The sequence below is a fragment of the Varanus komodoensis genome, unplaced genomic scaffold, assembly GCF_004798865.1.
Source record: "Varanus komodoensis strain SLA01 unplaced genomic scaffold, ASM479886v1 scaffold26, whole genome shotgun sequence".
In the NCBI taxonomy this organism is placed as follows: Eukaryota; Metazoa; Chordata; class Lepidosauria; order Squamata; family Varanidae; genus Varanus; species Varanus komodoensis.
In genome coordinates, this window is record NW_025335684.1 from 15,462,126 (window position 1) to 15,489,858 (window position 27,733).

General features: G+C 55.7%; 1 protein-coding gene across 1 annotated transcript; it reads right to left on the reverse strand.

The window, feature by feature from the left end:
* On the reverse strand, nt 1-27,733 carry LOC123025185 (unconventional myosin-IXb-like). Its single transcript, XM_044433703.1, has 9 exons — nt 27,355-27,733; nt 19,331-19,518; nt 3,827-4,019; nt 3,073-3,201; nt 2,755-2,860; nt 2,328-2,459; nt 2,004-2,127; nt 923-970; nt 1-102 (listed from the first exon to the last, which is right to left on the reverse strand). Exons 1-9 carry the CDS (start codon nt 27,731-27,733, stop codon nt 1-3), a joined length of 1,401 nt encoding a protein of 466 aa, XP_044289638.1.

A 27,733-nucleotide genomic window follows, 5' to 3' on the forward strand; every position in this document is an offset into this window, starting at 1 on the left:
TCAGCAGCTCCTTCTCCCGCTGTCCGGTTCCTCCTCTTCAGGCAGGGCGCCCAGTCTGGCTGCTGTGCCTCCGTCTGCATCTGCCCCCTGGGGGTCCTTGGCCTGCAAGGCAGAGCGAGGGGAGCCGGCGGCGGTCAGCCTCTCAGCCGGACGGGAGGCGAGCGGCCACCCGGCGCTCGTGAGTGGCCCCCGGCTGGCCCGGTTCATTCCCCGTTCTGAGCTGCAATGCATCACGAAGCAGTCTCTGCTCGGGGTGCCCAATTCCAACGCTCAGAGGGCTGGGGGGCAGTGGCGGGCCGGTGCGGCACCAGGACCGGGCCTGAGCATCCCCTGCGGCACACAAGACTGAGTCTTCCCCACAGGGCTGCTGCGAAGGGCAACCGCAGAGGATCGCAAGGGGCTCTCAGCCGCCAAGCATCCCACAAATTCTTCTTGCCTCTCCTGGCGGGCTCAACGTCCGCCTCGTGCATTTTGCATGCTGCGGATGGGAGAATTTTGTCACTCGAGGTTGCTTCTGAGCATGTGCAAAGGAATGCCCCTCCCCACTGAGCAATCCCGAGCCAACCAGATGTCCCTTGACAGCAATTACAAGGCAGAGATACGTGCAAGCCCAACACATCGGGGGTTAGTGTGAACGGCTCTCCCGCAAGCAACAGGCAGGCCCGGTGTTCCGAAGTGAAGCCGTGACGAATGCGGGTCTTGCAGGGTGCTATCTGGGCTGCGCCGAGGCATGCGATTTTCGGGGTGAGGGTGCGGAAGGCGCAACTGGGGGTCATTTCGAAAAGCTGCCCTTTGGGCCCTCGGCCAAGGATGAGAGAGAGAGAGAGAGAGAGAGAGAGAGAGAGAGAGAGAGAGACTGGGTGCTGTCGTGGGTTAGAGGGTGGGGTGGGGCAGCAGTCCATTCACCAGGTCTTCCACCTACCCGGGCTCCCTCGCGGGGAGAAGAAAACCCAAGTTTTACTGGACACAGCTGGAGAGAAGGAGACACACACGAAGGGCACGTTCAGAGAGCTGCGCCTCGCTTCCCCCACTCTCCTCTCCTTGGGTAAGCGTGGAAGACATAAAAGGCACCGCACGGGGGGCGCCCCCTGCCCCCAGGCCAGGAAGGGCGCATCCAGGGGCGTTCGACGTGCCCGGCCAAGCGGCTGTGCGCATCGGGGCGAGGCAGACGTGGGGCGGGCCTGGGCTGTGCGCGCCAAGGGGCCGGGCACCGCCGGCAGCCCCTCTTCCCTCCTGCGCCCACCGCATTCTGCCCCACACGCACGCTCTGCAGAGGGAGGCATTTCGCCCTGCTGGGCGAGGAACACCCAACCGTGGGGCTCCGCTGACCGCCTCCCCTCTGGCCTGGGGCAGCACTGCGCTCCGCACTGGACTCTGGGGGCAGAGGGTTGGGTTCAGGCCGGGTCGCTGTGGCCGGCTCTTCCCCCGTTCCAGCGAGGGCCTCTTGAGGACCGTCTCGTGGCCCTCCTGCTGCACGCGGGCAGGCACACCCCTCCTCCGCCGGGACGGAACGACCTCCAAAGCCCGCCCGCTCAGCCCCTGCCCTCCCGCGGGCGGGAGCCACAACGCGCAAGCGCTGAGCATGCGCAGAGCCCGAGGAGGCTTGGCGAGCGCCTCGGTCCTTGCCGGTCCTCGGCCCCACCGGCTGGCGACGGAGCCCGCGGCACCCGGCTGGACGGCACTCCAGCGGACTGGGGGCGGCCCCACAAAACGGAGCCCGCTTCGGCAGCGCTGACGGGTCGCTGTCCAGCCCCACCGCAGGAGAGCTCGGCTCCTCCAGTTCCACCTCTGTTGCCCTGGGGAGACCTGTGCTGGACTCGTCCTCCAGCGTCTGGATCGCGTGCCTGTGCCTGCGCCTGCGTTCACTCGGAAGGGCTGGTGGCTTGCAAAGCGGCCTTTCCCGTCGCCCCGCCCCGGTCCTCAGCCAGCGGGACTGCGGGGGCTGCAGCCCGGCTCTCCGATGGGCCCCCTCGGAATCCCCACATGCCCAGCCCGGCGCTCACCGTGCTCTGCCGCAGCAGCGAAAGCCGCCGGAAGGCGATGGTCTCCGCAGCCTCCAGCTGGCAGATCTCCTGCATCTTTACCTGGTACTTCCTCATCTGCTCTTTGATGATCATCTCCACACATCTGTGTCCGCCGGGGTGCGGGGAGAGAAGAGTGCCGGGGAGTGAGCTGGCGTGACAGCGGACTCGGGCTGGGATGCACGGCGGGGGCGACTGGGGGCAGGCATGCCTGGGAGGAGGGTCGGGGGAGCGGACAGAAGGTGCAAGGCGAAAGGAAGGAATCGCCCAGCAGTGGGTGCGGTGGCAGAGAGCCGGCCGACTCACATGGTCGTTTTGGAGACGTCCTTCATGCTGGTCAGGGGGTCTGAGTGGTCCGGGCAGCGCAGGAGGCAGGGCGCGAAGACGATCGCCAGGGCGTTGGGAGACATCCGGTTGACGTCTTCCACCAGGGCCACCCTGCGTGTGGGTCGGGGAAAGGGGTGCGTGTGAGCCGGCGCGCCCGGCCTGGCTGGCCGCGGGCCCGTGGGAGCCGCACTCCGACGTGCCTGAAGGGGCCGGCCGGGAGGGGGGCGCAGACTGTGTGGCGGCAGAGCCCAAGCGCCCCCCCCGCTCAGACGGCCCTTGTCCCCAGCACGGCAGCCCTGCTTGCACCTGCAGCTACGCCCCTCCCCGCAGAGGCAAGGGCACAAGCGCCCCAGGAGCACGCGGGCGCAGGGCAAGGCCACGAGGGTGGGGGGCCGCGGGGGCTCACTTGACCAGGTGGAAGATGAGGCGCTCCAGGGTGTCGTGGTGGGCCTGTGGGAGCTGCTCGAGGGTGCTGTAGATGGCAGCGAGCTGCTCCTGCTGCCCCGGGAGCTCTGAGGGGGGACGGGGAGAGATGAGCAGGGCTGGCCCCGTGTCCTCGTGCGGGGCGACCCGCTCGACCCAGCACCCCGCCCTCTGGACCCACCGGATGGCACTCTGGGACCGCTGGGGCCGGCCTTCCCTGCGAGGGGGAGACCGGCCCTTCCCTAGTTCTGCCCGCCGCTCCAAGCGCCTGAGTGGCCGGAGGGGCCGGCGGGACACTCACCCACCGCTCGGAGGAAGTCGTGGTACTGGGAGAAGGTCATGAGCGGCTCGGGCAGCTCCCTCAGCCACTGCTTAAAGATGCCCGTGATGGTGTGGATGGGGTATTTCTCCAGCTGCACTGAGTTTGGGTCTGTGGAGGAAGGGGAAGGGGAAGGCTGCAGGGCACGGTGTGTGCCGTCACGGCTGCAGAGTCTGGCACTGTGCCCACAGACCCCCTCCTGCTGCTTTCCAGGCCTCTGAACCCCACAAGTGCTCCAGACGTTTTTAACGGCAACGCCAAGGGCACCAGCCCTGCTCGAGGTGGAAAGAGCAGCCTCCCCCGCTCGCTCTGGTCCTCCCCAGCTTTGCCCTGGGCAGTGGGGCTCTCTGCTGGGGACCCTGAGCCGTCAGGCGTCCAATGAGGCCTGCGGCACGTGCCCCTGAGCGGTGGCCCCCTGAAGAAACCCCCGAGAGGCTTCCTGGCCCGCTAAGCACTCCACCTGTGCCTTGGCAGTGTTTCGGACTCTGCCCGGCTCCCGTCGGGGCTTCGGGGGCCTGCGTGTGCATTTCGCACGGATATTCTCACTGGCTCCTCCTCCGGTCTGTTTGGGCAGCCGGGCTGAGCATCCCCATGCCAAGGAGGAACTGGGCCACAGGCGCCACTGCGAGCCCAGACGAGCCCCAGAGCAGCCCAGGCAGGAGGCAGGAGGGGGCGCCGCCTGCCCGGGGGAACCGGCTCGACGGAGGCGACCGCCCGAGTGGGGTCCTGCCCCTACCTGCCTGCAGCAACTGCTTCAGCTCTTTCATGCGGTTGGCCGAGCCCGACTTCCGGTAGATGCCTTCCGTGTAGAGGCCATGCATCTCGACGTGCTCCAGCAGCTTCTCCATGACCACGGGGACCGAGTCCTTCTCGCCGGTCAACGCGCTGACGCACACCCCGAAGTGGCGGGGCCCAGCGCCCTGGTCGCCCTAGGGCCAGGAGAGGCGGAGCAACGTTACCGGAGGCGCGTGGCGGGACGCCCGGGGTGCGGGCCGCAGAGGGCCGCGTGCCCGGCACTGCGGGGCAGGTGAGCGGGTGTGCCTTCGCAGGGGAGCCGGCTGGCCAGGGCCTCCTCCAGGGCTGCCTGCTCACAGGGGCATCTTGCATACGACGGTGCCTTTGCTGGCATGAGGGCACTTGCCAAGAGGCCGCCTGGCCCCCTGCTCCTGCTGTGCCGGGAGAGCCTGGTCCCACGGCTGTGCTGCCTTGTGCGGGGGCCGACACGCAGCAGAGTCCCCCAGTTGGCTCCATGGCTGAGCGGGGACTTGAACCCGGACCGCCCACGTCCCAGCTCTGTGCTCTAACCGCTGCACCGGGCTGGCCAGGGGTCACGCCTCAGGGTTAGCATTTCCTTACTGAGACTAATTGGGCAGCTTGGTGCAAATTCAGGAGGGCATGCTCCTCCCCTGCCGTTGTGTTGGACTACATCTCCCAGCACCCCCAGCTGGGGGCAGGCTGTCCTGGTGGAACATGAGGACCTGATGGGGCGCATGCAGCTGGTCTGCTGGAAAGCAATCGATGGGCCGGCAGCCTGTGGGCGTGTCCAGATGGCTTGGCCTCCAACTCCCACCAGCTCCAGGCAGCCATGAGGGGCCGCATTCGTCCCCTGGTGTGGAGTTTGCAGACAAATGCAGCGTCTTGCCAGAATTTCTGTTCGCCACCCGATTGGCCGTGGACCGAGCATTCGTGAACCGAGGTGCCACTGTGTAGGTACGTGGGGGGTGTCACGCGGAGGTGGGTGGAGACCTGTTCTCCCTGCAGAGGAAGGCAGGATGCGCTCCGATGGAGCAAAGCTCAGGGAACAAAGATTTAGGGTGGATGCCAGGAAGAACTTCCAGACGGTCAGGACCCCAAGAGCATGGAATGGGCTTCCATGGGAGGTGGTTGAGGCCCCGTCCGTGAGGGATTTCAAGGAAATGCTAGACATGCCCATGGTGGGCATGTCATGACCGGAGCCAGCTGGAGCCGGGGTCCGACTAGATGGCCTGGGAGGCCCCTCCTGCCTTGCTTGGTTTCTGTTTTTATGAATGGAGCCGGCTGGAGCCAGGCTCTGCTTCTCTGCATGGTCCCAGAGACCCATCCTGTGTTGGGGCAGCCCACACCCCAAAGCGGAAGGTGCTGAGATTTCTAGGGTGTGGAATTCCAGAGGAAGCCTGCATGGCTGCAGGCCAAGTCCCAGGCAGCACCGCTCTGGGGATCCGTGACGCGGCTGGAAGCAAACGGGGTGAACTGTGAGGGGCTTTGCTCCTGCGGAGCGGGCACGCCAAGCCCATGCGCTGTCCGGGCAGTGCCACACGGCCCTGGGAGAGCCACCTGGGTGGCCAGAGGCGCACCTGAGCAGGCCCCGCTCAGCAGACGAGGCGACTGGGGGCGCAGGAGGTGGGTCGGCATGCCACAAACACTCTGAACACTCTTTTCTTTCCATTGCCCCCAAAGTGCACTCTTTTAATATATAAACAACATAACATACATTTTCTCGTCTCCCACTGAACAGTTATCACAACATGTTTAAGTTCTTGTAAACCACTTGGAAAGCGGTCATGAAAAAAAATTTAAAGCAGAAACATAAAGCGTGCCTCAACTCCCCTTTCGGGCCACTGGCTCGTTGTAGGGAGGCCAAGTGTGGGTGCAGCGGAGGGAGAGCCGGGGGGGGGGGAGGTGTGAATGGCCACCGCCCTCCCCAGGAGGCCGGGTCTGATCCTGGCAGCTCCCGTCTGCTGAGCCACCGGGCTCCTCAACAGTCGCTGTGTCCATGAGCAGGTTCAGTGGGAGAGGAGACCCAAACCTTGCATGCCCAGCGGGGCCTTCCAGGCACCCGCCTGCCACACGTGCACAGAATATCGGCCCCGCCGGTGCAGAGCCGCTCCTGGCGCCCCCCGCAGGCAGCCTGCCGCTTCTGGGGGGGGCGAGTCTGTCAGCTTTCCAGTCCTGGGGAGGCTGCTTGGCCTGGCCTGCCGGCCTCCGGGGGGCCCTGATGAAGCGGCACCCCCTTAAGCAGCGTCGGAGAAGGAGTGCCATAAGGTGTGGCCCCAGTGGTGGGAGACAATAATGGGGGGGCGCTTGGGGATCCAGCCACATCCTTGGTGGAGGGACTGATGCTTCGGGGGGGAGGCACCTTGCTTCCTGTAACGAGAAGAGCTGGTGAAGAGCCCGGAGGGGAGCCCGGGGGGGGGGGCAGGCCGCTGAGAGCCGCAGCAGTGGAGTGGAAGAGGACCGAGAGAAGGGTGCGCAGCGCCCCAATACCGACCCTGGGGATCCGGGCACTGCACCCCCTCCAGCAGGCTCTCTGTGCTGGCCGAAGCCTCAGAGTCGAGATCGGAGCCTCGGTGGTCCAGCTCTGGCCGCCGGTAGGTGATCTCTTCCCCGCACCGGAGAGGGGGAGCAAGGGGAGCTGGACTGGCTTCTGCAGCCCAGTCTGGCGCCCACGGAAGCAGGGGGCCAGCGCGCCGTGCCACCCCGCCTGTGCAGCCGCGAGGGCGCCGGGGAAGCTGCCTCCGTGTCCGCCCACCTGCCCCTCTGGCTTGGCTGGATAGTTGGATCCCCAAATACTTGCACGCCGTATCCGGGTGCTGTAGGCCCTAGCAGTCCTCTTGAGGAACAGGCATGCCCAGAGTTTGCCTTGTGCCCAGCTGGGTGGGGCCACACTCCCTCAGACGCCGTCTCCGGACACCCATCGCGGCCGCGGAGGATTTCGCCACATGCTGCGTTAATGCTGGATTAGTCCCAGACGGCGGTATGTGGATCAACGGTGGTTCCCCCTGGACGGGAGGTGATTCTTCAGTGGGAAGTGACTGCAGCGCTAATATCCCAATGGAATTTGCACCCCGCAGGATGAGCCCTGCAGCTCCCGGCTGTCCCACCCCATGGGGGCAGAGGCGCTCTGGCCGGGGGATCCCTTTCACTGTACCCCCCAAAATGCAAGGGATTCTGTTAAGGAGGGCCAAGGTAAAAGCCCTTTTGTGATTGTGCAGTTCCTGTTGTTCGAGGTGGGTGAGCTCTTGCAACTGCCCATGGTCCCCGCGAGAGAGGATTCCGGGCGGCTCCTGGGTCGGTTTGTCTCTCAGGGTCTGCTCTGTGCTGCTTGATGAAGTCCCTTGAAGGTTCGAAGCCCATAGTTAGTACAGTCCGTAGGGGAAGGTCCAAGAGAGGTGTTTTCTGCTCGATGGATTGAATCCAGTTGGTTTCGGAATGGCCTCGCAAGGGAGGAGAACTCAAGGAGCCAAGGTTCAATTTGGATGCCAGGATGTACTTCCTGAGGGTTAGGACCTGCGGGTCTGGAGTGGGCTTCCACGGGAGGTGGTTGAGGCCCCATCGGTGCGGGTGTCCAAGGACAGGCTGGACATGTACCTGGTAGGCCTGTCACGAGTGGGGCTGCCTGGAGCCGGGGGTCAGACTAGATGGCTCGGGAGGCCCCTTCTGACTCGCTCTGTTTCTAGGCTGGATGTTTCTATGTTAGTGGATCAAGGCCAACTGGAAAGGATCTCAATCTGGGCCAGTGCGCCAGGACAGCCCCCCCGCCCTCCCCCCCGGATCCTAGCTTCACTTTTGATCTCACTGGTCTTACTTTGAATTGGGGACCCCCCGAGGGCCATGCAGTATTGCCTTCAGAAATTTTGCCTGTTGTACTAGTTCGGTATTTGGGAAAGGCCCCTGTTGAGATCCATTCAGTAGTTGAGCCAGTACTTTTGCTTCGTATAATTGGAGGGCTGGGCAGATACAGCGGCCACCTTCTCTCTCATGAATTGTATTATGTCTGAGGAGCTTCTCTAGGAATGCAGCTCAGTTTGGAGGCCAGAAAGCCCATCCTGACGGTTAGGACCCCTGGGGTATGGAAAGGGCTTCTGTGGGGGGAGGTTCAGGCCTCATTGCTGAGGGTGTTCAAGGATGGGCTATACATGCACATAGCAGGCAAGCCGTGAGTGGAGCTGGCTGGAGCTGTGGATCACACTGGGTGTCCCAGGAGGCCTCTCTCGTTGCAGCTGAGAACTGGATCCCTGCAGCTGGACCCCCCTCCCAGCGCAAGCCGATTCTCACTGGCTGCTCAGAGGCTGCTTTGAGCTGTTGGCCCCACCAGGTAGAAAGATGCCTCTGAGCTGGCTTTCTGCTCTTTCCCCTCTGCTGAAGGAGGGTGCAGAGCAGCAGGAAGGCCAGGGAAACGAGGGAAATCGAGGGGGAAGGGAAATGAAATGGGAGGGGAGGGAATGAGAGAGCCCTGCTCTGAGAGAGCATCTCCCTCCCGCTGCACCAGGGACCACACCAAGCACATTCCACCTTTGGCAGTGCTGTGTTTTACGGAAGATATTTGGGAATAGCAGATTCCTGCTTTCTATTGAGCCAAGGAGTGGCCTGCTAAGCAGGCCTCCCGAGGTTTGCATGCAGGGACTGCCCAGCCCGGGGGCCTGCGCAGCTGTGGGTTTGGTTGTGCCCCTCTCCTTCCCACCCTTACTAGCAAAGAGGAGGCGAGTTCTCCTGGACGCACAACCAGGTTGCGCAAGTTGCAGTCATGGAGGGTGGAGGCATCCGGAGGTTTGAGGACAAAACTGAGAATTGAGGGGAAGGGGGGCGTCTCCCAATTTATTGGGGCTCAATTTCCCTTGCGGGGCTTCCTGTTCCCTTGAAACGGACTAGCGTGTTTGCACCTGGAGTTGGGCGATTGGGACAGATCAGGGATCCTGCTGGTGTACCGTGCACCCTCCTGCCCAGCAGACTGCCTGCCTGAGCTGACGGAGACCGTCTCGGACCTGGTGTCGAGGACCGCTGGGATGCTGGGCCTGGGGGACTTCAGTCTCCACGCTGAGGCTGTTCTGGCCAGGGCGGCTCAGGACTTCATGGCCTCCATGACGGCCATGGGACTGTCTCAACATGTCTCCGGCCCAACCCATGAACAAGGTCACACTCTGGACCTGGTTCTCTCTCTCTCTCTCTTTCTGAATAAGTTTTATCATTATTATTATTTTCTACAAACTAAAAAGAAAAAACTGAAAACAATAATCAGAGACATCAGACCTACTGGGTCAGCCCCCCATTATTTTTTTATAGCAATCCGTAGACATATTCAAATCTATGCATAGTCCCGTTTCTCTAGCCAATAGTAAAAAGAGTTCCAAGTTTGATAGAAATATGTCTCCTCCTCCTCCTCTTTCAAAGACAAGGTCAGTCTGTCCATTTCAGCACAGTCCAGAATCTTTTTTAAAATCAGTTCTTCACTCCTCCAATGTTGGGCAAGTACAATCCTTGCCGCAGTGATTACATGTAGAATCAAATACGTTGCTCGTTTATCGACATCATCAGGTACAATTCCTAGTAAAAAGACTTCAGGTTTAAATATTAAAGATTTTTGTAACATGTCCTCAAGCCATTTATGTATTTTAACCCAATTTTTTTTTGCCTTATCACAAGTCTACCTCATATGATAAAAAGTACCAGGTTTATGTTTGCATTTCCATCATCCATTTGACATATTTGGAAGCATTTTTGTTAGTCTGTTTGGCGATAAGTACCATCTATAAAACATTTTATAAAGATTTTCTTTATATGAGGTTTCTAAGGTTACCTTGATATTTTTTCCCACAAACTTTGCCATTTCTGTAACTCAATATTATATCCAAAATTGTGTGCCCATGTTATCATAGTTTCCTTAATTTATTCATCTTCCATTCTCATATCCAAAAGAAAATTATACAGTCTTTTAATCATTTTTTCATCTGATTTTAAGATCATTTGGTCAAATGTTAATTCCTTAAAAACCCCACATTTTATAATCTTTAAGATATCGCAAATGTATTTGAACCTTATGCCACCAAGAAATATCAATACCCTGCTCTTGTAATTCTTGGTTCGGTTTCAATCCTCCATCATTATCCAAAATATCATCATAACTCACAATCATATCAAAATGCAATGCATTTGGATATACAAGAGCTTCCACAGGTGAAAGTACGGAAAGGGAGCCAGCTGCTTCCCATGGTGGATCTTTGTTGCCCTCAAGTGGACAAAGCGTGAAATGCTGCCCATGATTCTTTGTTGTTACTTGCGAAGTTGTGTCCGACCCATCGCAACCTCATGGACAACTCTCCTCCAGGCCCTCCTGTCCTCCACCATCCCCCAGAGTCCACCCAAGCTCAGGCCCACTGCCCCAGTGACCCCATCCACCCACCTCCTCCTCTGCCACCACCTCCTTCTTTTGCCCTCCATCGTCCCCAGCATCAGGCTCTTCTCCAGGGAGTCCTTCCTTCTCATTAGGTGGCCAAAGTATTTGAGTTTCATCTTCAGGATCTGGCCTTCTAAAGAGCAGTCAGGGTTGATCTCCTCCAGGACTGAACGGTTTGATAGCCTTGCGGTCCAAGGGACTTGCAGAGTCTCCTCCAGCACCACAATCCAAAGGCCTCAATCCTTCAGCGCTCAGCCTTCCTTATGGTCCAGCTTTCACAGCCATACATTGCAACTGGGAAAACCATAGCCTTGACTGTACACACTTTTGTCGGCAGGGTGATGTCTCTGCTTTATAGTATGCTATCTAGATTTGCCATAGCTTTCCTCCCCAGGAGCAAGCGTCTCTTAATTCCTTGGCTGCGGTCCCAATCTGTGGTGATCTTGGAGCACAGGAAAATGCAATCTGTCACTACCTCCATTTCTTCCCCATCTATTTGACAGAAAGTGAGAGGACCAGATGCCAAGATCTTAGTTTTCTTAATGTTGAGTTTCAAGCCAACTTTTGCACTCTCCTCTTTCACCCGCATCAAGAGGCTCCTCAGTTCCTCTTCACTTTCTGCCATGAGAGTGGTATCATCTGCATATCTGAGGCTGTTGATATTTCTCCTGGCAATCTTAATTCCAACTGGTGATTCATCCAGCCCCGCCTTTCTCATGAAGTGTTCTGCATATAAGTTAAATAGGCAGGGGGACAGTATACAGCCTTGCCAAACTCCTTTCTCAATTTTGAACCAGTCAGTGGTTCCGTGTCCAGTTCTCACTGTTGCTTCTTGACCCGCATACAGGTTTCTCAAGAGACAAATAAGATGGTCTGGTACTCCCATCTCTTGAAGAACTTGCCACAATTTGTTGTGATCCACACAATCAAAGGCTTTAGCATAGTCAATGAAGCAGAAGTAGATTTTTTTCTGGAACTCCCTGGCTTTCTCCATGATGCAGCGTACGTTGGCAATTTGATCTCTAGTTCCTCTCCCTCTTTGAAACCCTGCCTGTACTTCTGGTGATTCTCAGTCCGCATACTGCTGGAGCCTAGCTTGTAGGATTTTGAGCATAACTTTGCTAGCATGTGAAATGAGTGCAATGGTGCGGCAGTTTGAACATTCTTTGGCATTGCCCTTCTTTGGGATCGGGATGTAAGCTGACCTTTTCCAATCCTGTGGCTACTGTTGAGTTTTAAAGAAATGCATATGTTGGAAGAGAAGGGTTGTTGAAGTGCACGGATTTATATCACGAATGTAGATTATGGGTTTATTTATTTATTTAAAGTTTTTATATGCCATACCCTTGCTGCATAGTCTCGGGGTGGCTCACAGAAATAAATAAATAAATAAAACAATTACAATTAAAACCTGGAAACACACTGGCTGCACAATTAAAATATATAAATATTAAACATTATTAAAATACTGTTTAAATAAAAAGGTATTGGCCTGGTGCCGAAAAACAAAGAATGATGGCGCCAGGCGGACCTCTCTGGGGAGCGCATTCCATAGATCGGGCGCCATCGCAGAGAAAGCCCTCCTCTGGGTACTTTGCTTCCTGATGTCTCTCATGGAAGGCTCCCGGATGGGAGCCTCTGCTGCCGATCTCAACGGGCGGGAGGGCAAATATGGCCGCAGGCATTCCTTCAGGTATCCAGGTCCCAAGCTGTTAAGGGCTTTATAAGTGATTACCAACATCTTGAATTGAGCCCGGACTTCGATTGGAAGCCAGTGAAGCTGGTAGAGGACTGGGGTTATATGAGAATAATGCTCAGTCCCCGTCAGCAACCTGGCTGCTCTGTTTTGCACCATCTGAAGTATCTGGACTGTCTTCAAGGGCAGCTCCATGTACAGCATGTTGCAGAAATCCAACCGGGAAGTAACCCATGCATGCATCACTGTCGCTGGGCAGCTGTCCTCCAGGTAGGGACGCAGCTGATGAATTAGCCGAAGCTGATGGAAAGCGCTCCTCGCCACCACTGACAGTTGAGCTTCCAAAGTCAGCTCTGGGTCGAGGAGCACTCCCAAGCTGTGGACCCTGGCCTTTCAAGGGAGTGCAACTCCATTCAGGGCAAGATCCAAGTCACCTACCCAGGAGTTCGAACCACCCACCATCAGGACCTCCGTCTTGTCTGGATTGAGCTTCAGTTTATTGGCCCTCATCCAGCCCTTTACCTCGGCCAGGCACCGGTTCAGCACAGCCACTGCCTCACCTGGATTGGTGGAGAACGAGAGGTAGAGCTGGGTATCATCAGCGTACAGATGACTCCGCAGCCCACACCTCTGGATGACCTCTCCCAGAGGTTTCATGTAGATGTTGAAGAGAAAGGGGAACAGAATAGACTCCTGCGGAACTCCATGGCATAGCTGCCATGGCGCAGAGCCATAGTCCCCCAGCACCACCTTCTGGAATCTGCCATTGAGGTAGGAGCGGAACCACTGCCAAGCAGTGCCTCCGACCCCCAATCCCGCTAGCCTATCCAGAAGGACACCATGGTCGATGGTATCGAAAGCCGCTGAGACATCCAGAAGAACCAACAGGGACGCACTCCCCATCCCTCTCTCTGCACAGCTCATTGTACAGGGCGACCAAGGCAGATTCAGTACCATACCCAGGTCTGAAGCTGGACTGAAATGGGTCCAGATAATCAGTCTTATCCAAGAAAGCTTGGAGTTGCCCCACCACCACCCACTCCAGCACCTTGCCCAAAAATGGGATGTTGGCCACTGGTCTATAATTGGCGGCAATCTCTGGATCCAGGGACGCCTTCTTTAGAACCAGCCTGACCTCCGCCTCCTTTAGAGGGGCAGGCGCCCAGCCGTCCTTCAGAGAGGCATTGATGACCTCCAGGATCCAGTCCCCTATCCCGTGCTTGGCTTTGTTAAGTAGCCAAGATGGGCAAGGGTCCAATAAGCAGGTGGTGGGACGTACTTGTCCAAGCACCTTGTCCACATCATCAGGCCACAATAATTGAAACTCATGCAACAATACGTGACCAGACGGTAACATTGGCACCTCCCCTAAGGAATCTGAGTCACTGGTGGAGTCCTGCTCGTGCCGAATCTGAGTGACTTTCTCCTTGAAGTGCTGGGCAAAGTCGTCACAGCGGGTTATTGAGGGTGGTACAGGCTCTTTCTTGGGGCCTGGCTGTACCAGCCCCTGTACCACCCGAAAAAGTTCCGCTGGATGGCACTGTGAGGAGGCAATGGAAGTGGAGAAGAATTTCTTCTTCACTGCCCTCACCACCACAGCATAGGCCGAATAGTGTGCTCTTAAGTGCGTTCAGTCAGATTCATCCTGAGATTTCCTCCACCTACGCTCTAGCCGTCTCCCAACCTGCATCATCACCTGTTCAGGTGTATACCAAGGGGATGAACGGGCTCTGCCGGGCGGGAGAGGATGCTTAGGAGCGATCGTGTCAATAGCTCTGGCATTTCCCCATTCCACAGTTCAACCAGAGCATCAACAGGAGTGCCAGCTTTATCAACTGGAAACTCCCCCAGAGCTTTCAGGAATCCTTCTGGATCCATCTGGCTCCGAGGGTGGACCAGCACAAATGGGTCCGCACCCTTAGAGAGGGAAAGGCCGCCATCAAGCTCAAACCTCACGAGGAAGTGGTCTGACCATGACAAGGGAGTCAGACACAAATTGCTCACCCTCAGATCCCCCTCTTCCTGCCCCGTTGAGAAAACCAGGTCCAGCGTGTGTCCATGTTCATGGGTTGGGCCGATGACATGTTGAGACAGCCCCATGGCTGCCATGGAGGCCATGAAGTCCTGAGCCGCCCCAGTTAGAACCGTCTTGGCATGGAGATTGAAGTCCCCCAGGACCAGCATCCTGGAGGTCTCCAACACCAGGTCCGAGACGATCTCCGTCAGCTCAGGCAGGGAGTCTGATGGGCAGATGGGTGCACAGTACACCAGCAGAATCACCAATCGGTCGCCCAGTGCCAAGTAAAGTCACTCTAGACCCGGTCTCAAGAGGACAGGGAGCCCCACAAGGGAAATAGAGGCTCGATAAACTAAAGCGACCCCCCTCCCCTCCCCCCCCGGGCGTGGCTGATGCTGAACCAGCTACTCAGGCGGACACAGTTGAGAGAGGAATACGTCCCCCCGCCCCTCTCCCGCCCAGATCTCTGTGATGCAAGCCAGGTCGACCCCCACATCCACAATCAAGTCATGGATGAGAGAAGATTTATTATTGACCGACCTGGCATTGAGCAGCAGCACCGTCAGGCCCGAGGGGTGGTTGACAAGGCTACCTGGCGCCCTCTGGCTGGGGGAAGAACCAGAAGGGGGAACAGGTGTCAACCATCTGTCTCTCCCTCTATGCAGACCCGTTAAACCCCCAACGCCATAACGCCCATTGCCCAAGACCACCCCAATGTCGGCGCCCACGCACTCCCCAGGCAACCCCATGGAAGCAGCCAAGTGTGAATCCATTAAAAATGAACAGAATAAAACCAGATAAAAACAATTAAAAACAATAAACCCCCGCAACCACCCGATTACAAATTAAGGAAACCCATCCACAAAGTCCCTGGCCAGCCCAGCCCCCAAACGGTCCCAAATGGCGTCACTGCCCTTAGGCCGACGCCCTTCGGCCGATGCCCTTTGGCTGCTGGCCCAAGGCCGCAGGCCCTGGTCACGGCCAGCGAGTTAAAGGCCATAGCCCTTCCCCCACCCCCCACACCCAGACCGGTGCAGCTCTCACCCACACCGGGGGGGGGCGGGGGCAGGAGCAGGGCCTGTGGAGCACTCGCTGGCAGGATGGTGGGCCCGCAGGCCAGCAGCGTCCCGGCTCCAGGTCCTGCGATGGCACCATCCATCTCACGGGGCAGTGGCGTCCTCAGTGGGCGTTGGGACGCCAGTCAGCCGTGGCGGCAGCGGGTCTTTTGGTGGTGGTGGCGACGGGTCTCAAGAGTAGGGAGCATGGGTGCAGTTGGAGTTTATCTTGAGGTCGGGAATGTGGCAGTCAAAGAAAGGGAGCTGGCTCCTCTTCATGGTGGAATTTTGCTGCCCTCATTTGGAAAAAACTTGAAATGCTGCCCGTGACTTTTTAGTCAACGCTTGTATACGAAATGGAGCTTTGTTGCAGTTTAATTTTATTTTGTGGATGGGGAATATGGGTTCGGGTGTATGGAGTAGGGGTGGGTGTTGGAGTCGTATGAGGTGAATGTGACAGTCAAAGTACGGAAAGGGAGCCAGCTGCTTTCCATAGTGGATCTTTGCTGCCCTCAAGTGGACAAAGCGTGAAATGCTGCCCATGATTTTTAAAGAAATGCATAAAATAGAAGGGAAGGCTTGTAGCATTCCAGGGATGCATATCAGAAATGCTGAGTGTGGGTTCGGGTGCAGGGAGAAGGGGTGCGGTTGGAGGTGAGTTTGAGGTCTGGAGAATGTGACTGTCAAAGCAGCGAAAGGGAGCCAGCTGCTTTTCACTGTGGATCTTTTCTGCCCTCATGTGGATAAAGCGTGAAATGCAGCCCATGTTTTTTTATAGAGTGCATTTATATGAAGGCAAGGTTTGTTGTATTTTGGGGTTTTATTTCGTGGATGGGGATTATGGGTTCAGATGCAGGGAGTAGGGGGTAGGCGTGGGGTTTGTATGAGGTGACTTTGACAGCCAAAGTACGGAAAGGGAGCCAGCTGCTTTCCATGGTGGATATTTGCTGCCCTCAAGTGGACAAAGCGTAAAATACTGCTCGTTGTTTTTTACAGAATGCATTTATTCAAAAGCGAGGGTCACAGCGGTTCGGGCTTATATTTCAGGGACGAGGATTATGGGTAAGATGGGAGTAGGCAGTGGGGGTGGGGTGGCATTCGGGTTAGGTGAATGTGACAGTCAAAGTAGGGAAAGGGAGGAGCTGCTTTACACAGTAGATCTTTGCTGCCATCAAGTGGACAAAGCAAGTAATGCAGCCCTCGATTTCTTAATAAATACATAAATAAGAAGGCCGGGGTTATTGTGGTTCAGGTTTATATTTCAGGATTGGGGATTATGGGTTAGGGAGTAGGAAGTCGGGGTAAAGTTGGAGTCCGGTTTAGGTGAATGTGCCCGGGAAAGAGCTCCATTGCTGATATTCCAAAAAGGGGGGCAGGTTCACGAAAGGGGGAGAAAATGGATCAGGGTGGAAGCTGACACCTGAATAGCCACACACGGTTCCCCTGGTGGCTGGGGGATGGTGGGAGTTGTAGGACTTCTTCCGGTCTGCACATCTCAGGGGCAGCAACCAGAGGGATCCGTGGGATTCCAGCATTGTTGTTTCAGTATCCAGAGGGGAGACCTCCTTCCCTATCCTGGGACATGAAAGAGCACGTTTTCCCACCACCATTCTGTTCGCACCTTCCTGGTGTACCTCCCTCGCTGTCAGAGCCATACGGCAATGGGACTACTTGCCTGGAGAGGTGGTGGGTCTTCCCACCCTGGAGACATTCAGAATGAAACTGGGCAGCCATCTGAGTGGGATGGTGGAAATTGGTGTCCTGCTACAGCAGGGGGTTGGACTTGATGGTCTTGGTGGCCCCTTCCAGCTCTACTATTCCATGATTGTACGATCATATAATCCAGGGAGTTGGACCTGATGGCCTTCATGGCTCCTTCCAAAATTACAGTTCCCTGATTCTGTTTTTCCTACTGTGTATGACCAAACATGGGTCAACCTCTGGTCCAAAGGCCCTCTTATCCTCCTTCCAGCTGTGCTTGAGCAAGGATCCCCACCATGGAAAGCAATGTCCCCATGGGAGTTGGAATGATGGGTCATCTAGCCGGGGTGGGGTGGGCTGAATGCGAAAGTCAAAGCAGGGAAAAAGAGCCACCTGCTTTTCACGTTGGATCTTTGCTGCCATTAAGTGGACAAAGCATGAAATGCAACTCTTAATTTTTGAAAAAATGCATCTACGGCAGTACCTTGGCTCACGAACACCTCAGTTCATGACCAAATCAGGTCGCAAAAAAAAAAAAAAAAATCACAGAAATGTTGATTCAGGTCACAAACTCCGCATTGGGTGGTGACTGCAATCGTGGCCTTTCCCCCCCCCTCAGTGGGAAGATTGCCGCAGTCGTGCTGGGGGCAGTGGGGGGCAGGTGGCAGAGCGCCCCGCCTGTGATCTCTGCCATCTCCCTCCAGCACAATCGCGCCGGTCTCCCCCCCAGCACGCCCGCGTTCGCAGCCCCCTCTCCCCTCCCCAGTGTGCCTGGATGACGGGCACGCAGGTATGACGGGTGTGATCGCGGTCCTGCTGGGGTGCGGGGAGATGGCTGCACTGGTGCTCGGGGACCGGGGGGGGGGGGCGGTATGGCCATGATATTTGTTGTTCTTTGTTGCTTCGCTTCACATTTTTCTCATTAAAAAGAAATGCAGAACGGATTAACCTCATGGGGAAATTTAACTTGGCTCACAAACTTTATCCATTCCAGGACTCTGGTCGTGACCCATATTTAAATTTTTGAAACTGCTTGTGTTTTCAGTGGCTTGTTCCAACCTGTTTGCCTGGTTGGCCTGGAGTTGCCATGGCAACCACTGGAGGCCACTGCAGCATCGAGCAGGTGGCCAAGCTCTGAATTTTCCCCCTTTTCCCTTGATGGGAGAAGAACCCCTGGCTGAACGCAGCAGGGAGGATCCAAAATGCCGCGAAGGAGAGGTCTCTAGTGGGAGCCAAGGCCGCCTAGTGCTGAACACAATGAAGCATTGTTCTGCGCCAGGATTGTATAATGGTTTGTAAAGCTTGCGCATTTCTCTAAGATTAATGTAAGACATGTTGGGTGTCCAAATATGATTCATAGGTGTATAAATAAATGAAATACCGCTCTCTAAAAATGGGAAGGATGGGGAATCTAGGATGGACAAGGACTCCACAAGCTTATTGGATATTCCAAATCACGATCAGGAAACATGATGTTTACACAATGCCATGGTCACAAGGAAAGATCCAGGCACTGATCTCAATTGCAAGAGGAGAGTTAAAAGGCACAAATTTTAATTATACAAAAGACTGTAGAGGAGTGAGGACCAAAATGCACATAACAGCTGAACATGTGCTGTTTGTATCTCTTTTTAAGCCAAGAATAGCACCTGGCGAGGAGTAACGGGTGGTCAAGGCGGGGCCTGCAAGGCATGGGAAGGGGCACAAACGCTCTCTGGGCCGTGGTGCTGAAGGGCAGCCACTCCACAAAAGCTGCCGCTCCTCCGAGGAGGGAAGCAAGCGTGGCTGCCAGAGATGCTCCCTTCCTAGGGCCAATCGGAGGGGAAAGGGTCAACCCCCACCAGTTGCTGCAGGCCTGACCCCCTGCCTTCTCCGTGCCTTGTTCTTGGAAAACCTACTCATGTACTGCTGGCGCTGGGGTCAGACTAGACGGCCCAGGAGACCCCTTCTGACTCACTCTGCTTCTAGGTACTTTGGCCTTGAATATGGAGGCCAAGATTCACTCCTTCGTTCATTTTCTATGCTGCCCCACTAGCCATTGGCTCTCTGGGCAGCTTACATATTAGAAAGCATAACAAAATACAAAGGCAATGTAACAGTACGCAACTAAAGGAACGACAGCAATAGCATCATAAATAAACCGATGACATTCAATACATCCAGGATAAACAGAAGAAAATAAGGATAAATATGGAGATAAATTGAAAACCCCCTCGCCGTCAAAAGGGACCAAAGCCATTCAAATGCAACGGTATCAAATGACACTCTGGAGAACTGAGTGATCACATTAGAAAAAAAAATCGCAAAAGAACCTCTTAGCGATTTAAGTAAGTTTGCGATTTTGTGTTGGGCCACACTCCTGGCCTTTCTGGGCCTCCCTGCTCCTCTTCCTGGAGGTTCTGTTTTGCAGTCATACCCTGCAGTTAGAAAAATGCCCCTTTCCTATCTGTCTGCCCAGCCCGTTAAGAAAATGGTCCAGCCTCACCTCGCCGGCCCTGCCCTGCCCTGCTGTGCCCTTCGATTCTTCTCTTGTGCTTTCCTTCCAGACTAAAAAGCCTAACTTATACTGCATCTTAGGAGGGCTTTCGGAGCGGAGCCACTCAGGACAGTGTGGGCTTCACCCGCTCCCTGTGTGCCACCTTCCCATCTGCCCGCCTGGCGTTCCCCGCGTCTGCCTTCTGCACTTCCCCTTCTCGGCCAGGCTGCTTGTGCTCCCGTTCCAGGCCCCTCTCAGGTGCAACGCACAGGTGAAGCTCACGTTTGGATTTCTGCCGCAGGAGAGCCAGCAGGACGAGGGCGGCCATTTGACCTAAAGAAAAAGGGATCTTCTAAAAGAGAGCCACACACTCTCCTAGTGGAGCAAGTATGAAATATGCCGGGATTTGGCTGTATACTTAGAACAGTCCTGTGCTCGTGTGTGTCTGTGTGAGTGTGCGTGTCTTTGCGAGGGTCGAGGAGCGGCCTTCCGAGCGGTGGCGTGTCTTCCGGAGCATCTCAAGGCAAGGCCAGCTTGTGAGCTGCACTGATCCATCTTCTGGGCTCCTGCAGGTCGCAAAGGTGGGATGTGTGTTTGTGTGTTGTGGGGCAAGACAGGTGCACACCTGCGAGGCAAGGCGGCAACCCGCGGGGTCCTGGGCTGCGTGCACCCCTGCGGGGCTGGGCAGAGGGCTCCGGGGTCGCACCCAGGACCCGTTGCATGTGGAAGGGGCTGGCTGCAGTGCCTCTTGGGACGCGGGTGCAGCATCGGGGCGCCCAGGCAGCAGGTCTGCAGGTTCCGAGTTCCTGCGGCATCCCTCGGGGGCCCAGGGGTGGTGGCCGGCAGCTTGTGGGTGCCAAGGCATTTCTGCCCCTGCTGGCTGCTTTGGGGCTGCTGGGTGTTGGTGTGGGAGGCCAAATTGCAAGCAGAGCCGTGGCAAATGGCTTGGGCTTGATGTTTTGTGAGCCGCCCCGAGGCTTCGGCGAATGGGGCGGCATAGAAATTTTCTAGATAGATAAATAAATAACATCCTTGTTCTTGGAGCCCTGTGTCAGAATGCAGGGTTGTAAATCCAGTGGGAGAAGTGTGTGTGTGTGTGCGTGCACAGGGAGGTCCGTTCCTTCGATAGCCTGGTGAGATGCACAGTTACTCTCCAGCTTGGAGTCACTATGAAGCTGGTTCCTGTTCAAAACAGCCCCTTGTTCAGGATCATGAGGACTGGAACCTTCCTAGGTTTTCAGGGGAAAGGCTGTAGCTTAGCAGGTGGGACACATGACTCTGGGCCTTTTTCTTGGTGTCTGAGGGCAGGATCGGGGTGGGGGTGGAAGAAGGGCAAAAATGGTTCCAGGGTGCTCACTTTAGCCTCCAACCTGTGCTTTCAAGACACTGTCTGTGGTTCTGGAACTTGTTTAGCACCACGAACACTTAGATCGGGGTCTTCAAACTAAGGCCGCGGGCTGGATCCGGTCCACCATGCCCATTTAACCAGCCTGCCTCAGAGGTTTCGCACTGCGCGTGTGGGCACACAGCTTGCTCGCAGGAAGGTCGTTTTGAACTCGCTCGGAGGCAACGACATCCTCCTCGGGAGTGAGCCAGCACCTTGCTGTGTGCGCCCAGCGGCGGCTTGCTTGTGGGGAGATCATTTTGGGCTCGATCAGAGAAAACGATTTCCTCGTGAGCAAGCCAGTGCCTCACCATGTGCATGCCCGGTGGCGGCCTGCTGGTGAGGAGGTTGTTCTGGACTCGATCTCCACGTGAGCAAGCGGTGCCTCGCATCGCGTGCGCACATGCCCCACCCCCTCCCTGGCCTGCGCCCCACTGCCGGCAACCTTAACCCTAACCCCTTCAGAAAAAGTTTGAGAACCCCTGGCTTAGATTAAAGCTCAGAGCGGAAACAGCTTCCACTGATACTGTAAAAAGGGAAAGACAAGTAAACTCCACTTATTTATGTTTCAGTGGGAAGTAAATGCCAGGCTCCAGGCACCCAGAGCTCGGCACTGTTGGTGCAAGCCGTTACTTCAAACAGCTTTTCCCCACGGGAGGGGTAGGAGCACAGCCCCCATGGTTCCCAGAGAGCATGGCTGGGGATGACAGGAACTGTGATCTCACGCATCGGAAGGGCACCAGATTGCAGAGGCGTGACTTGGAAGGCTTTATCTGAAATGAGAGAAATGTCTGCCAGTTCTTTTGGCCGCCTCCTTGAGATATTTCAGCAAAGAGGCTCTTATAAACCAGTCAAAGCAGCAAACGGGAAGCAAATGAATGCAGCACAGAGGAGATGATGCCTGAGAGAGATGCACTGGACCCTGGAGAGCGAATTCCCACTCCGCTCCCTTCCTGGAGCTGCCTCACTTTAAATGGCATGTGTGTTTTGAAGGGAGTTGTGTTAAGAGAGGGCTTGCTTTTCCTACTGACACAGGCTTCAAGCAAGCATGCCATTTCTGGGAGAGCAGGCTGCTCCATCGGCCAAAAAGTTCAGCTTCCTGGGAAGTCCACGTTTTTTAGGAAAAAGCAGCAGCAACAAGAAAGAGCAAGTTTCTAGTCTTCATCATTGCAAAGCTAAGCTTGGGAACAGCTAAGCAGAAGGCGTGGGCAGGGATGTTTTCTACTGGGAGAGAGGATGCCTCATCGTGCAACCGTAAACATGCTCATTCTGAAGGAAAATATCTACGTTTCCGAACAAACATGCCCAGGCATCACAGCTTCGGCGTCTATGCCCTTCCCACATGGCCAAAATAGAAGAATATTATGCAAACTATCTTTGAAACGGCAGGATAAGCTCTGCAAAAAAGGAGGAGTGGATGTGGAGCTGAGATGCTCTCCCAGCTCCTGTGAGGGCACGATTTCCTCAGTGCACAAGCTTGGCCAATTCGTGCACGATTCCCAGGGCAGCCAGAACCCAGTACTGTCAGCAGATGGGAATGCTCCTGACATGCTGGATCCTGGCTCGTGTGGCGCTGTGGCGACTGGGCAGTCCCTGGCTCATCTCTGGTTCTGTGCAGAATCAGGAGGAGGGCTCAAAGCTGGCGCTGCTCATCCAAGCTCGGTTTGCGGCCTGGGGCAAAGAGGAGGCCCGCAAGCGGTGCGGCAGGGAGGGCTTGCTAAAATGGGTGGGAAGGAGAGGGGCACAACCAAACCCAAGGCAGCACAGGCCTGGGGCTCGGCAGTCCCTGCATGCAAACACGGGAGGCCTGCCTAGCAGGCCACCCCTTCGCTCTATGGAAAGAAGGAATTTGCCATTCCCAAATGTGTTCTGTAAAACGCAGCACTGCCAAACGCTGAGCGCACTTGATGTGGTCCCTGGTGCACGACATGGGAGATGCGCTCGCAGAGCAGGGCTCTCTCATTCCCTTCCTTTCCAGTTCATTTCCTTTCCCCTCGATTCCCCTCCTTTCCCTAGCCACTCCGGCTGCTCTGCACCCTCCTTCAGCAGAGGGGAAAGAGCAAGAAGCCAACTGTGAACAGAATATCTGCAGCAGGTGGACCCGGTCGCCTTCCAGCTTTACTGTTTGTATGATCCTGGAAGGCGCAAACATCCTCTCCTCTTCCAGCTGCACCTCCAAGACTCAAGGCAGGAGGAATTAGGGCAGAGCAGAGATCTGGAGGTCAAGCCCCACAAAGGTTGGATGACATGCTTGAGACTTCCAGGGGAGCCCCACTCAGGACTAGACGGCCTCCACGGGTCCTTCCAGCCCTCACAGCCTGGGAGGCCAGGAAGAGTTGATCACATGGGGCTGGAACCCGGGGCCACCGGGTCATCAAAGTCCCCCTGGAGTTCTCTTGCTCCCTAGATGGCGAAGTCCTGGGTTACTCTTCCGCAGTGGTGCTTTTCCCTCGCTCGAGAGGCAGGACTGCTCCTTCCTTCCTTCCAGGGTCAACCCAGAGCTGGCAAGATCAGTTCGATGATCGCCGGTACCCGCCTCCATCTTTTATGCGTATCTTGTCTTTCCACCCCACTCTTTCTCCTCTTCTTGCCAGAAAGCCAGGGCAGCTTCGGGGTTTCTCTTCCTCCCTCATCGATCTCAAGTTCGCTGCGGCCCAGTGGCCAAAATGTTCTGTAATGTTGCATCAGACCCTGACAGGCCCATAAACATGCCATCTTTTTAGCAATACCAAATTCAGAGAGTTGTCCAACCTGGTTTTTAAGAGGTGAACAGCTAGAATGCCATTTGGTGCAGAATCATCTAGCTACCCCCCACCCCCATCAGGCCAACACATAATGGGGGACACTCCCAAGGCCCCACCATCCCAGCCAGGCATGGTCCCGCTCTCCCCCACCTCTTCCTCCCAAAGCAACTGCCAGACTGGCAGCCCGTCCTGCAGCCAGTGGCTAGGGAAGCCGAGGGCTCTCCCACGTGGGGACGTTTGGGGCAAAGCGGGGCAGCTGTCCACGTGGGTGGGGGAAGCTGGGGTCCTGCCACGGCTCGGCGGGACCAGCGGCTTCCCAGCCCCTTCCCACCCCACTCGTCCCCGATTCCCCGATTCTGCGATGGGGGCTGGGTGCAGCCCGAGGCAGCTCTTTCTCCAGCTCAGGTTTGACTGAGGTGGGGATTAAAGGTTTACTTAATGCAGCAGAGCCAAATGAAATCGAAAGAACCCAATGAAAATAACAGTAAAAAGTTAAAACCCTGAAAATTGTCGTTGCTGATTGGCAAATATCCACGTGTGTTGATTATATGCAGGACCAAATATCCACACACGACCCTTTGAAGGCCATCTGCTCCAACACAGGGCTGTTTTTTAAATGTGAGTATTTGTGAAAAGACCTTTGCTTTGGGATGGTGTGGGAATCTGCAGTGAATTCAGACTTGTTCAACTTCTACATATCCAATGCAGCAGAACAAATTTTCCTGAGTTGCACATGTTCTGCAGGCTGATTTTTTACTTTCTGCAATTTGCAGATAAGGATTATTAAGGAATTAAGTTGCACCAAAACACAACTCACCCCAAAACCTCTAACAACATCAACAAAATCCAACTGAAAATGTGAATTTTCCTTGACGAGCTAAAATGGGAAAGTGGCACCAGCGTGGGAGGGAAAGTTCCCTTATCGGAAGGGCAAATCTAAGCTGCTGGGCATGAAATATTTATCGAGCTGCATCAGTGATGGGGCAAAAAGGAGAATATGCCATTTTTCAGTGAGGCTGAACCTCCCAAACAGGCCTATTCTGGCTTGTATCTACCCAGGTTGGGGCTTGTGTGGAAAGGGAACCATTTAGATGCTCAGCCGTGCAAACTATGTAATGGCTCTAAATAATGAAAATACGTCAGTGGGTCAGATCGCTTCCCAGGCCTGGCACATGTACATGTAACATGAACTCGATAACATTACCAGGAAAATGTCAAGAGCTGTGTTTCAACAACATCCTTTGTTCAGCCCCAGGAAAAATGTGGGGGGAGAGGGAGAAAGCCATTCCCCCCCCCTGAACATTTCTGAATACAAATTCTGACATGCAGCTGGAGTGGGAAAGGACGTGATGGTTGCACCGTACGGCCTGGAGCTCAACCTCAGAGGGGAAATAGGCAGACTGCTCTGAGACTATTTGGCAGTGGATGGTGTAAAAAGCTACATAGAAACACAGAGCGAGTCAGAAGGGGCCTCCCGGGCCATCTAGCCTGACCCCAGGCTCCAGGCAGCTCCACTCACGACGTGCCCGCCATATGCACGTCCAGCCTGTCCTTGAACACCCGCACCAATGGGGCCTCAACCACCTCCCGTGGAAGCGCATCCCACACCCTCGGGGTCCCAACTGTCAGGAAGTATGTATGTATGTATGTATTTATTTATTTGGGATATCTCTAACCTGTCCAATCACTACATGCCTCTGGTGGCTCACAACAGTGGTTCAATAAATGCAACAATGCAAAATATCATATTAATAGCCCAAGCAGCAAAACTGATAACCCGCAACAGGTATTTAATAAAAACACAATTAAAATTTGTAACTTTAAAATACTGGGTGAATAAAAAGGTCTTGACCTGGCACTGGAAAGCATGCAATGTCGGCGCCAGGCGGACCTCTCTGGGGGGCGCATTCCCTAGCCGGGGTGCCACTACAGAGAAGACCCCACTCTGGGTATTCTGTCTCCCGACCTCCTTCACGGTGGGTTCCCGGAGCAGGAGGGAAACTCCCGTGCTGCAGGTCTTAAGGGGAAGGAGACATTCCTTTGGGTATCCTGCTCCCAAGCCGTACTTCCCGGCATCCACCCTACATCTTGGTTCCCTCAGCTTTGCTGCGCTGGAACATGTCCTGCCCTCCACTGCAGGGGGAAAAGGTCGTGGCCCACCTCTGCGTGGCACCCGCTCTTGTTCCTGCATGTCGCCAGCAGGTCTCCTCGGAGTCTCCTCTTCTCTGGGCTGAAAGACCCAGCTCCCACAGTCTCACCACACACGGCTTCCTCTGGAGTCGCCCTGGTCTCTCATTTGCCTCTCCAGCCCCCTCCCATTCTTCCATCCCGCCTTGGGTGGCTCTCTGTGGGGGATGCTCCTGAAATCCCGGTCAAATTAGCTACTTGGAGAGCTGTGCTGTAAAGAGCCCAGAAAATGTTGGTCATTTGGATGCCGACAAGCCAAACGCAGCCATGAACTATCCCAGCAGTGGGCCATGCAACCAGTGGCCCTGGGGGGTGGGGGGAGCTGCCCCCTCTTTAAAGCTGGCAGGGTTTGTGTCTGGTTTTGGCACCACCGTCCCCTGGATCCATGGGACTCAGCTGAGCTTCCTATCTCTGCATCTCTTCCCTTGGAGTGGGAATCCCAGCAACTTTGAAGGAAACGTGAGGCTGCAGTAAAATTAAAATACTGGCACCTTTTGGTAAAATGCCGGTAGCAGAGGGGTTGACTCATCCTAGCAAAACTGGGAGAAAAATACCTATGGGGCACTGTGCTAGAGATTGTTTGTATACAACAATTGCTCTCAGACCAGTCTTTCCTAAGCAAAGGGACAAAAGGTCCTTTTGGAGGGAGAAATTCATTCAAAGAAAATCAGTATTTCTATAACCTGTGTTTAAGAAACACCAGACCAGTCCAGAAGCTTCCCTGAACCAATTTGGTAATAACTGTGTTATGCTGCTGCAGATGTTTTAACCGCATTCCAGCTATCTCAGGGATTCTCCTCTGCAAACTGACTTCTTCAAAAACTGAATTTTCCAAAACAGGTAAAAAGAGGGGGAAAGGCAGATGCAGAAAAATTAGAAAGGTGGGCAAAAAAATGATCCAGGGACTGGAAACACTGCCTGGTGAGGAGAGATGACTGGACATGTTCAGCCTTGAGAAGAGAAGACTGAGGGGGGAACCTGATATCCCTCCATAAGTCCCTGAAAGGCTGCCAAAGAGGAAGGCCGAGGCCTCGTTCTGCTGATATCGGAGACATGGAATAAACAACTGAAGCTGCAAGCTCCCAGATCCAGATCAGACATTTGGAAAAGCTCCTCTCCACCAGAGCAGCTCGACCTGCAGCCGGTTGCCTAGGAAGGTTGTGGGCTCTGCCACGCAAGAGACGTTCGAGGCGAAATGGGACAGCCATCTGAGTGGCGGGCACAGACGGGGGGCCTGCGACAGCTGGATGCAGTGGCCTCCATGGCCCCTTCCAGCTCCCTTTTTCTATGGTGTTATGACTCCATGATGCAGAGCTGGTAATGAGCATACATACCCGGGTGTTTCCTTGGCAGAAAATCCTGTAAGTTCTACTCCTGGGAAACAGTGGATTGCACAAACCTAACTTTATGTGTGCATTTGAATTCTGAGGGGGGTTTGCACGAATCTCAAATAGCAAGGAAGTGATATTGACACAGACACCCCCAAAGGTGGGAAAATGAATGCTAAATGTACTGAGCATCTTGGAGGCGAGAAAGATTCCTCCAAACCCAACTCCAGGCTGCAAGCCATTTCTGCTCCGTAGCAAAGCAGCCACAAAGGCCCACGGGAGCCACGCCGGGAGGGCCGCACGTGGACGGCTGGCCACGACGTGGCCCCAGGGCCACGAGGCAGGCGGAGACCCTCCGGCACTGGAGCTGGTGCAGCTGCAGGGGGAAGACTGAAGCCACGGCCGAGCGCCTTGTCTATCTCTGACCGTGCGTGGGCTCTTGCATGTATGCACTGGGGGCTGGTGAGCCTTCAGGTGTGCTGCTCCCCCCGCCCCAAAACGCACCAAGCGATGGCAGTCCTCCAACCCTGCCGATTTAAAGGCTTGTGCTCCAGGCGCAACTTTGCACTTCGAAATCCGCTGCAGGGGATATCAGACACTGGTGCTCTGTGCCCTTGGGCGCTGCCGGCAGCCGCCACCGGTTGCTGCACCACCAGCGTGATGGCCACCTGCTGCTCCAGGCGGGCCACCTGCTGCGACCCTGCCAGGCATATTCGAGTTCGGGTGCCTTTGAGCTGTGCTCGCTTTGGCCGCCGTTCGCGCTCAGGACTTGGCTGATTGTCCCATGCGCTTCGGCATCCTTCAAAGGCTGCCTCGCTGCAGCACGTGGACGTGGGCATGAGAGTCCTCCACCAGCGCGGCAGCATCTCCAGCTGGCAGCATCTCCAGCTGCGGGGAGAGTCCAT

What these genes read in the sequence shown, in the direction of transcription:
- LOC123025185 (XM_044433703.1), bottom strand. Translation starts at nt 27,733, where the DNA reads ATGGACTCTCCCCGCAGCTGGAGATGCTGCCAGCTGGAGATGCTGCCG. An exon ending in CAAGCCTTTAAATCGGCAGG is followed by an intron (nt 19,519 to 27,354) that starts GTTGGAGGACTG and finishes CTTTTTCTTTAG; the next exon opens with GTCAAATGGCCGCCCTCGTC. An exon ending in CTCATCTTCCACCTGGTCAA is followed by an intron (nt 2,460 to 2,754) that starts GTGAGCCCCCGC and finishes ACCCACACGCAG; the next exon opens with GGTGGCCCTGGTGGAAGACG.